Source organism: Strongylocentrotus purpuratus, unplaced genomic scaffold, assembly GCF_000002235.5.
Source record: "Strongylocentrotus purpuratus isolate Spur 01 unplaced genomic scaffold, Spur_5.0 spur5_scaffold_6, whole genome shotgun sequence".
Classification (NCBI taxonomy): Eukaryota; Metazoa; Echinodermata; class Echinoidea; order Camarodonta; family Strongylocentrotidae; genus Strongylocentrotus; species Strongylocentrotus purpuratus.
Genome location: NW_022145612.1, coordinates 57916156 through 57926980, shown reverse-complemented (window position 1 = coordinate 57926980; position 10825 = coordinate 57916156). Strand labels below are relative to the sequence as shown.

The 10825-nt window shown below is 35.1% G+C and overlaps 1 protein-coding gene across 1 annotated transcript in view; it reads left to right on the top strand.

The window, feature by feature from the left end:
- The window catches only part of LOC115918243, a 54949-nt gene that overhangs the window by 27742 nt on the left and 16382 nt on the right, over nt 1–10825 (top strand). The window contains exons 4-5 of the mRNA XM_031000090.1: nt 8636–8863; nt 9412–9504. Of these exons, the coding sequence (XP_030855950.1) occupies nt 8636–8863; nt 9412–9504 (321 nt within the window). The remainder of the gene's footprint in view (nt 1–8635; nt 8864–9411; nt 9505–10825) is intronic.

Sequence of the window (10825 nt, the reverse complement as noted above, 5' to 3'; positions counted from 1 at the left end):
AAATAATGACATGGTCATGTAAGGGAATGTTTGCTAATTGTCACAACTGCATCACTATTGGCTTTATCAATTTGTGAAACTTTTGTGACTCTGTGACCGAGATAAATCTTTAAAATTATGGCAATAAATCATTCGTAACAGATTTCAAAGGTCAGTTACATTGCAAATAATAGTGCCAAAAATCTGTCTCTAATCTTTGGACAATGCTACATATCTAGGCTCTTGAGTACTTACATATGTTGCAGTTTAGTCCATTGATATATTAAGCTGCTTACTCACCCATATTGTCATCAGTTTGGAGCCAGAAGGATGTTAAACCTGTGTACTATTATATGATTTAATGCCATTTAATGCCCTTCTTGCTCCAAATGGACATCACATGTGATTCATTATTCATTACTAGGTCGTGCTAGATCTGGGTCTTATTCAAGTCTTTTAAAGGAATAACTACGTAAGACTAAGATATAAATAGCTAGAATGCTACACCCTGGCAACAGTCATAAATGTCAAACTACAAACACTTTGCTGGAATTACGATTTGTGACGGCTTATTTGTAGTGTGAGGCTTGCAAAGGTTGATTTCAAGATGTTTATCCTTAATTTTTATGTATGCCTAAATGACATTTCTTAGAACTTTATAATGTTTTTAGTATTGGAGAGAGAGAGAGAGAGAGAGAGAGGAAGATATTGAGAATTAGAAGAGATGATGAGATTACGAATAGATGAGAGGGAAAAGAGAAGGAGAGTATGAAAGGAGAGAGAGAGCCAGATAGAGACAGAAACAGAGGGGAAATGCAGTCAGAGAGAGAGAGAGAGAGACCAAGAGAGAAAGAATCTTAGTCATAGCCTAATAACTTATAATTTCAGATTATACACAGGATACTCCAATTTCTCATAATTATATACATTTGAGGAAGCTAGAAGTTGAGCATCCGTGACTGACAAATCCATTTAAGTTATGTGTATTTCTGTTAAACTTTAGAAAACCCACTTAATTTCTATTGGTTTTCCATGGCTTAGAAAAGAAAGTTTAAAATTTACATATTCTCAAAGGCCCTTTGTAATCATTTGCCTCTCATCAATGTATCTTCCTTCATTCACATATATTTTATATAAAATATTTGTGAGGAAAAACTGTTGTATTGATATATTAGGGTTGAGCAAAGGACTGATTATTTGGCATGATTCATTATATCACTTTGCTTCTTCCTTCATTGGGAAATATGTCACTATAACTTTTAAAAAGAACAAGCAATGGATTATGCACTTTTTATTATATCAAAGCCATGAAAATACCTACCATAATTTTGGATTTAAGCACTATTTCACAAGAAAGATTGTGAAAACCTCTCTTGTGTATTAGACAACGTATGTGTGTGTGTTTTATGTTGACGTAAGAAAGGGGTTGCATTAGAGATAAAGAAAAAAGAACAAATGTTGTATAGGCTGAATCCAGGCATGCATGATGTCATCAGTGATTCATGAAACAGAAAGCAACTAGAGAGACACATAATATTCAGAAAGATGCATTTCAATAACAACACATAAAGTATCACTCCACATAGAATTAAAGGTCTGTATTCTACTAATAGAGTTAAACCCAACCCTTGGGTGTAAAGTCATGTTTATCAAAAGGACAATTTAGACCTCAGACTAACTTCAGGTGTTAAACCCAATTTTGAACACATTGAAGCCTGAACCCAGCATATGGTGTATATCAGAATACAGGCGAAACTTATATCAACTAAAAATGAATATAAAACAAAAAAGCAATGATTTGAAACTTCTAAGAATCAGACAGGAGCTTATTGATGACATGAAGAAGTTTCTTTGTTGGGGGATTGGGAGGTCCTCATTTTCATGACCCCAGTGAGCAACAACTTCCTCATCTTTTAGGGATCTCTTTTCAAAGCAGAGAAAAGGGATCAAAAATAATACGATGAGTAACAATGATAATGCAGAATGTGTCCATTATCCAGGTATCTAGAATTAAATGTAGTCTCATCTACTGGCTTATTTCAAAACATCGGGCCATCTCAGGTAGTCGCGTTATACAAGATTTTGTGAAAAGAATGGGGTAGACAATGTATCGAATTGTAGCTGTGTTTTCTGCGCTTTGACATCTTCCTAATAAAAGTTTTGGAACATAATGTACCCTAGGTTTATTTGTCTATCATTCAAACTCTTACTTTGATTGAATGTAGTCTGTTATTATTCACCTTTAAGAAAAAAGAATTTTATAAGCCATAAACCTCATCTTCAAATCTTTACACATGAAGCTAGGGAAAGATATATAACCTTCTGGTTCCAAGCATAATTACTCCACCTGTTGATTTCAAATACCATCTTAACTGTGACCTTTCTCAGCAACCTTTCTCAGCAAGACTCATGATCAAATTATTGCCATGGCATTCCTATAACCCCTCCAATCTTAAACATCCCAAAACACTCAAACCTTCTTATTTGGGTTCTGCAACAATAATTGATCAGCTGTCCACTTTTGTAACTCGTAAACAGGAACCCGTCCAATTGTGTGACTTTGTAAACGGGATTCATCAAGTCCCTAGGTGACCACATATGGCAGGTCGATGGTAGCCATTAGCAGCTAGACAACCTTCCAGGAACCCTAACCCCTATCCAGTAGCGGGCTCTTAACTAACCCATCAGTTTACACCTGGGAAGAGCTTCCTGTGCAAATCTTGTCGTTCCTGGAGAGAAATCTGGGAGGGGGAGTTGAGGAGGATTGCCATGGTAACTTGATAGTCAAGGGCAATCCTTATCTTTGTGCTTAAAAAATCCAACTTCTCATCTGCTGATGACATATCTCTTCTAAACCAGTCATATTCCTCTAATACCAATAGCAATGAGTGTTATTTTGATCAATTTATTGTTTTGAATGGGCTGAAAGCAATGCATAGTTTTGAAATATATCTTTAAAGTCCCCTTCTGGTGAAAAATAAATAAATAATCATTACATGCAATCCAGTACAGTGAAAAAGTGTTATCCCGTTGTAACCCAGGACACTTACATCCATATAAAACCACTCAGAGGAACTATACAAAATTGGTTTCATTAAGCAGGTGGTCTTTGAGAACAGGTTCTTTTGATACATGATTTAATTGACAACACTGGTCAAGGATAACAAAATGAGGAACACATTACAGGCAGGTCTTTATAGACAGGTGGACCTTCTACATAGGCAGTCAGGGAAAGCCATCAAGACTGCTGGCTGTGAGTTTACATGGATGTGGCTTGTTGTACATGCACGGAGGTCCTGATGATGAAGCACTAATGTTGTGGCTTGGACTGCCATTATCTCTAGCACACCATAAGCTCTCACTAATGAGTGCATCCCTCCCAGACCTCCATGTCAAAGAGTCTACCTGACACAGAGGCATGGCATCCTAAAACAGTAGGGGATTATGTCTTTCATGTTAGTGTAGATTTGTTTAAGGTTCAATTTAATACCCTTGTCATCTAGATGAGACTGGCAACAGACCAATAATAAATAGGTAACAAATAAGTTAATTACAATGAATGGTAAAGATTTTGTTAACTAGCAAATGTTTGGATTCATTTTGGCGATTTGATGGGGGGTATATTAAAGGGGATTCTGAATAGCTGTATTGCTTATCAAACTATAAGTTAATTAGTGTGTTCTGTATTTGTTTAGGTACTTGTGTTAATAAAGAGTCTAAGGAGTCCTTTAAATTTTAGGAGATAAGAGTGTAATGTTGGTGAATGTTTTAGGATTAGTGTAGTGAACTGATGAATGAGGTGATTACATAAATTTAACAAATTGTGTGTTTCTTCTTTGTGTAGGTGTGAAGTGTTGAGCGTGGGTGTAAACCAATCTAAGATTGCTTTACAAAACATTTGAAAATGTTATGCCAAGCCTCTGTATTTTGTTGATTAGTTTTGGTCCTTGGACCTTTGAATCATGTACATTTTTATATGTCTTTTTAAATCAAAATAAATAAATAAATAAATAAATAAATAAATAGATAAAAATAAATAAATAGCTTTGCAACATAGACCATATTTTGGTTCTTTGGAGAATCAATGGTTTCATATCTTATGATGATAATTATTCTTCTGTTAAATCCTTTGCATCTTCTCCTCTGAATACATAGCAATCAACTCCAAAACCAACTCCAAGACAGAAAGATATTTCTGTAAGTAATTCTTGCAAAATAGTACAAGAACTGGAAACTGTGGTTTATAAAATAATACAGGTGTAACTCATATTTTGCACTTACACGAATGATACCCTCAAGTGTAATCCTTCTAAACTCGCTGTCTACTGAAAGAGATATTACGCAATCACACTAAAACATTAGAGCGTTTTAAGATGACGTTGAACCTCTATTTTTCCATAGAGTGATATGTAGGTGTGACGTCACAGGTAGGAGCAGGAAGTGATGCCTCAGTCCAGTCAAGGAAGTTAGCAATTAAGTTGTACGTACAAGTCTAGAGTTTATGCAATGATTTTCCAGCCATAAAGCCACAAAGTGACCATCAGAAAACCCCTAGGAAGAAATGAACATGATTCATTGTTGATGGGTATCTAGGAAAACACAATTCCAGTGAAATTCATTAGTCACGTGACACCCTTTGCTGTCCCTCAAGATGAGATATTAACTTTCGTCCGGGTGATTTGTAAAATGTCCCTTCCATATCACTTTAAAACATTTCAAAGGCAAAATTGGTTTGGCAGACCATCAGAATATGAGTTGTTAAAGTTGCATTGGGTTTCATCAAAGATAGGGTTAGAGCGAATTGAGCCTTAGTTAGGTTTAGGATAGGGTATAGGTATAGTTTTTGGTCCTGGTGTGGATTAGGAATGGTAATGTTGTTAAAAATTGACTGTTGATCAATCATTACCAAAGAATGGAAACGTGCAAACCTACAAGTTTGACTTCTTTGTGTCATATGACTCATATGTTTTGCAGACGCATGGTTAGAGATCATGTTTGCCCTTGCCAAGGAATCAATATATCACACAAAGAGTAGAACACAGGTGTAGTGTAAGAAACAGGCACTACGTGTACCCAGATGCAGATGTATGAGGGACACCCCTTCCCCTTTAGGCCAGAAAAGCACTGAAACATGTTTTTTTTTTAATGGAGTAGGGTATTTCAAAGTTCTTTTCTTTTCTAAAAAATGATAACTGAAAATTGGAGAAATTCCTATTTTTGCTTGTCAGAGATTTTTTTGACCATTTCCTGCCCTACTGAAAAATCCTGATTCTGCCCTTGCATGTTCATAACCTTTGATTTGTAGCATTTTCCTTCAAGGAGAGCCCCTTGTCACCAGCTCTGAAATTCACCCTCCTATTCCAAGCCCCTCAATTAAATACATTTATTTCAACACCTATTAAAAGAACAGACTTTAGAATACAATGCCCTCTAGAATTAATACTTTGTAGCAAGTTTCTTCAATGAAAGATCCTTGTCATCAACTCTATAAAAAAAAAACACCATGTAATTCCAGTCCCTTCTTGTTTCTGTATTTCAACAGCTATTATGAGAAGAGACTCTATTGTAGAGAAAGGATATTGATATATGAGTCACTGTCACCCATCTTAATTCTTAATTTGTCGCTATCAATTGACTCTTGTTAATTCTGGCCTGGGTAATCGGAATGATTTCAAGCTTGTTTTGTGAGCTCAGGGATGATTTAGCAGAATCTTGATAATTTCTCATGATTCCTTCCTGAAAAAGAGAATCTAGAAAATTGTAGTCTATTAGTATAAAGGATTCTCTGCAAATAATGAAGGTTATGGAGTACTAAGGGGCTGTCCTACAAAAGTAATACTATCAGTACGCTGAAATATTCTTGTATTACATATAGAAAATGTATCAGAAAATTGGTACTGAAGGCTAATTAGCATAAATTAATGAGCAAAACAATATATAATGCCTGGATTTTCTGCAAGGAGACCGAATTTCTGTTTATTGTTACCGTTGTTATTGGTGATATATAGGACTGGCCCCATTTCATAAAAACTAACAAAGCCAATTACGATAATAATGATGATTTGTTTCTTTTAATAGTTCTGATATTTTGTAATGCCTTTGAAAGTGAGTTGTGTTTCTAATGTGAATAGGATTATATTAATCTGAACAAGATATATATTTACCAGCATTTATCAAAAGCAGATGAACTGTTGATGAAAACCAGCTGTATATAGAGGTGCAGAGATTGGGTGAAAGTTGTCCATGCTTACTTTAGAATGCATGGAATTTGTTATCATCATAGTAAATGACACAGGGAAAACAAATCTAATCTAGCTTAATAGGTCACTTATGGTATTCCAACCTGATTGGCCTGATGGTTTATATGTACAAGTGATAGCCACTGGTGTTGATTAATTAATATTTGGTAAATATTGTATATAGAGGGAGAGTTCATAGTTCCCCTTGTCTGTCACAAAATCCTGTAATTTATATCCATGCAATATTAACATCGGTAATAAGGTAGGGGAAAAGTTATTGACCTTTCTAAAGATTTATAGATAGAGCTCTTATTATGATAGTTTTTCTTAGAATCTTATTGAATTTGGGTTATTATAGCACACATTCATTCGGAGTAATTACTCCATGTCAGCCACATGTTTATTTTTTAATTGTAAATTAAAAGAAATATAAATATTCACCAAAGCTTCATGATCACTTAATTATATTGTTATTACAAGGCTTTTATCATCATGTGAAGTTTTAAAATGCAAAGACCATAAGAATTGTTTTCAGTCATGCTCGTAAATACCGCAATCTTCTTTTTCTCTTCTATATAACGTATGCTTTTCAGATGCTCTAGTACTATGAAAATCTCTCTTTTTTTGTTTTTGTGGAAAGCTAGCGGTTTTAAACGTATCTCAACCTAGATTGACATCGTCCTAAACATGTTACCCTTGGTACATAGATGTGAGCCATAGGGATTAAGTGGTCATGAATGCTTCATTGTCACTCTAAACCCACCAGAAATAGAAAGAAAAAAGGTCTATTCTTATCTTCTCCCCATGAATGCTTTGTCTTTCACATTTCATCTGCCGAGTTCTTGTCTATTTTCAGGAAGCGATCATGATTTGCTCAATTTGGGCTGGAGATGAAAATAGATTTCTCCCCAACTTTATCGGCACTTATTCCTTGGGTTCCTAAAGTGAGTCAGACAGAGTGAAATAAAAAGAGGAAGGAATATGTAATTAGACCAAAGCAAAATATTTCAGGCTTTTAGAGAAAAACAGGCATGATTTTCTAGAATTATTTGACGAGTGCTGAGTTTTAGCTCAAAAGTGAACTCTGAAAATCTAGGGGAAACATAAAGTAGAGAAGTATTTTTTATTCCTCTGTTCCCTTACTTCTGTCTCTTCCATTTTCCTAGCTTTCTCTTAATCTTTTTATAGAATTTTCCTTTGTATTTCTCAGCTCCTTTTCTTCAATCTCATTCACATTTTGCCTTTCATTTCCCCTTTTGGAGTAATGGGAAGAATCTAGCTGTCATGTATGTCATCATACATTTTTTTTAAACATCATGTATAAGAATTGTTACTAGGCTGGTACCAGGAATTCAATTGACCATCTCCCTCTGAAATGCATACTGTATGGAATATGACACTAGCTGAGACATGTTAAGATGGCATATATGAAATAGTTCTTTGAAATTATTTCAACTTACTTTGAAGTTATATCAATTATTTTTAAACCAAATAAATATTGGGTTCATCAAGACCATGAGTTAAAAACCAATACTGGTTGGTGCATCTTACTTCAATATTTCTCAGAAATTAGTATGTCTAATAGTCAACCTTGTTATAGGGAAATGGGCAGCGAGGCCCTTATCAAGGGTCTGTCTAAACTCTTCGTCAATATTCATACCAATGTTGGCTTCATGAAGTAAGTCACAGAACCTGTTCTGTGAGCTCAATAGTTAGTCCAAGTCATCAGTAATGACATTGTGTAGGATAGAGAGCTCAACCATTTCCAATGACACCAATTTCCTATCGCATCTAGGTTAATGAACAGGGCTTGAAGTACCACAAATAGAAATCCCCGTCCCGTGTTTGCCTTCACTCTATTTTCACTGAGATAATTTTAGTGCTTATATAGGGGCTGCTTTGAGATGGTTTCCTCTTTATGCTTCCCTGATTTACTTTTTTCTTGAGACTATGGACTTGTCTGCTTGTTATTTAGCTGTCCTTTATGTTTGAAATTTTGAATTTAATTTAAGTTTTAAAAATCAAACAGGATAATGGAAGATATCATGTAGCCAAACTAAATGATTTAGTATGCTTTATTCAGTCTCAGATTTTAGAAATGCATTGTCTTGTGTGAGAAAATTATGCATACATGTAGGTCATTAAGGTCAATAACATTTAGTTGAGTTATGATTGCTTATTCATATGATTTTAGATAATGATTTGGTATTAATGCCTTACTAAAGAATAATATTAGTGCATTAACTTGCTTTGTTACTTGACCAGGCATCTTCTGGTTACAAGGCCACTGTTCTTCAACTAAGCCTTACAAAAAAAAATTGAAAATTTACAAGCTTATGAGCTCATTCATTGACTTAGAATTTGTATTTCTATGCATTATTTTAAATTTCTTTTACCATCTCTGTCTCCCACTCCAGGTACCACTACTGCGAGAGCTGTACTCTAACGTCCAGCGACACAAGGACCAGACCACTGGTCAGCGCTACTCCAGGAATGACTCCAGCCCCAGGTCAAACAGGGCGGGGGAGATTAGCATGGAGGGGTACATGGAGAAACTCCCCATGGGTAGAAGGAGAGCGTCTCTTATCAAGAAGTGGAAGAAGAGATACTTCAGGGCCAAGAATGGAAATCTCTTCTATTATGAGGTGAGAAAAATAGGGCTTGATCAAATCTTTCTACTCCTGTTTGTTTTTCCTTTAGTTTTTTTGTGTATTTTTTTTTTTACTGCTTCTAGAATTTTGAAACATGTTGCTTACTTTGAACTGTAGAAAAATCTATCCACATACATTTAAAAGAAATCTGAAGACTTATCTTTTTCTACAAAGCTATTTGTGTTTTATTTTCTCTAATGTGCTATATATGCTATTGATACATCTTAGTGTGCAGTGAAATTTCTAATATTGGTATTTTTAAGCGATATTGTTGTTACTAAATTGAATATTCAAGTCGAAAATATTATCAATTTCATTGAGATTGTGGCTTTACAATCAACCCCAAAACTTTCACATGTCTTAAAGACAGCCATTTTTTTTTGAGAATCATATTTAACAGTTTTTGTAAGTCCAAACCAGTCACACATTGTGAAAGTATTTGCGTTACAATCTATCTGTTTGCGTAAAGTATTTGGAAAAATGTTGTAGATTGTATGATTAACATTTTTCTTCGTCTTCATTTTACGATTTTTGTGTTTCAGGATCACAAGGCCAAGAAGTCATTGGGATACATTCATCTGATAGGAGGCAAGGTGACTGAGATCAGTAATAAGGTCTTAGAAGTGACAGACATGGTAAGGACAATATCCTCTCTTCTACTCTTTTCATTATATCTTCTTTGTATCTGTTTAATGCTATGTCGATCCCCTCATATATAGAGAATTAGTTGTCCATGTATTGGTCAGGAGCACTTCACATTATTAAACATATTCTACTAGAAGAGTAACCCCTGACTATTAGTATGGTCATTTTTACTGTTGATTTTGTATATCTGTAAACTGTTTCTCTAAACAAAGCAATCCTAATCAGTCATAGATCAAATCATTCTTAATTATACAAAGCATCTTAAAGTAAAATACATTTTGATGCAGTAACCTTTTCATGATTAATGCTATAAACTAAAGAAATTGAAAAAGAGATTCCTTTCCAAACAGGCAGAGCAATTTTTAAGGTATCTTAACGTCACTGTACATTCATCTTAAGGAATAAGCTTATATGCTGACCAATCTAAGCTTGGCCGTGACACATGACAGAGCAGCTTGAAGATGAGCATTATCACCTCATCTTCTATCACTCACTGACCTACACCAGGCCCACCACCTGTCCCACCCCTAAGCTCTTACTCATTAAACACTCCATTCCTCATGTAACCTGCTACTTCCTTCACATATGGATGAAGAAAAGGAACGGTTAAATCCCCCTTTCCTTGACCGCAGCAATTACCGTGAGACTGCATGTCCATGGGTGGCGGCAGCATCCCTTCTTAATCCCTAGTAATATTACACAGCAGGAATTTCGTTGAAGGAACCAAAGGAAAATTCCCATTCGAAGAAATGTATCTTCCTGGGTGACATTCAAGATATCCGATGGACGGACTGAAAGATATCTAATGGACGAACTAAGAGGGAGATGTCCTCATGGTCATAATGATTTTGTAGCCTTGAAGTTGAAGAATATATATCCTTTTGTTTGCTGAAATCTATAAGGATGCTAAATTTAGGTAGTTTTACATTCTTCTTCCTTTTAGCAGACTTCCTGTACTTTGCTACTTATTGTGGTACCCAATCTGACAGCAAAAAATGAATGGAAAATAAGGATGACCAATCATTAATTGTAGAATGATTAGGTAAAAGGTTAAGGTTAAGATGACCATTGTCTGAAACAAGACATTGAGGTGACCTTTCAATTAGGTTCTCTTGCATCCAAGAATTCATACACTTGTCTTAATATGCATGTTGGTACAAACAATTAGTGATGTTATTCTATTTCATTTAGAAGCCTAGTTTCCACAAAATCACTGACTTTCTACACAGTTTTCCAATGAGAATGAACAATCACTGCATATTTATTGTAAATTTGTGTAAGGACATGTGATAGTCTATGTATTTCTGATGT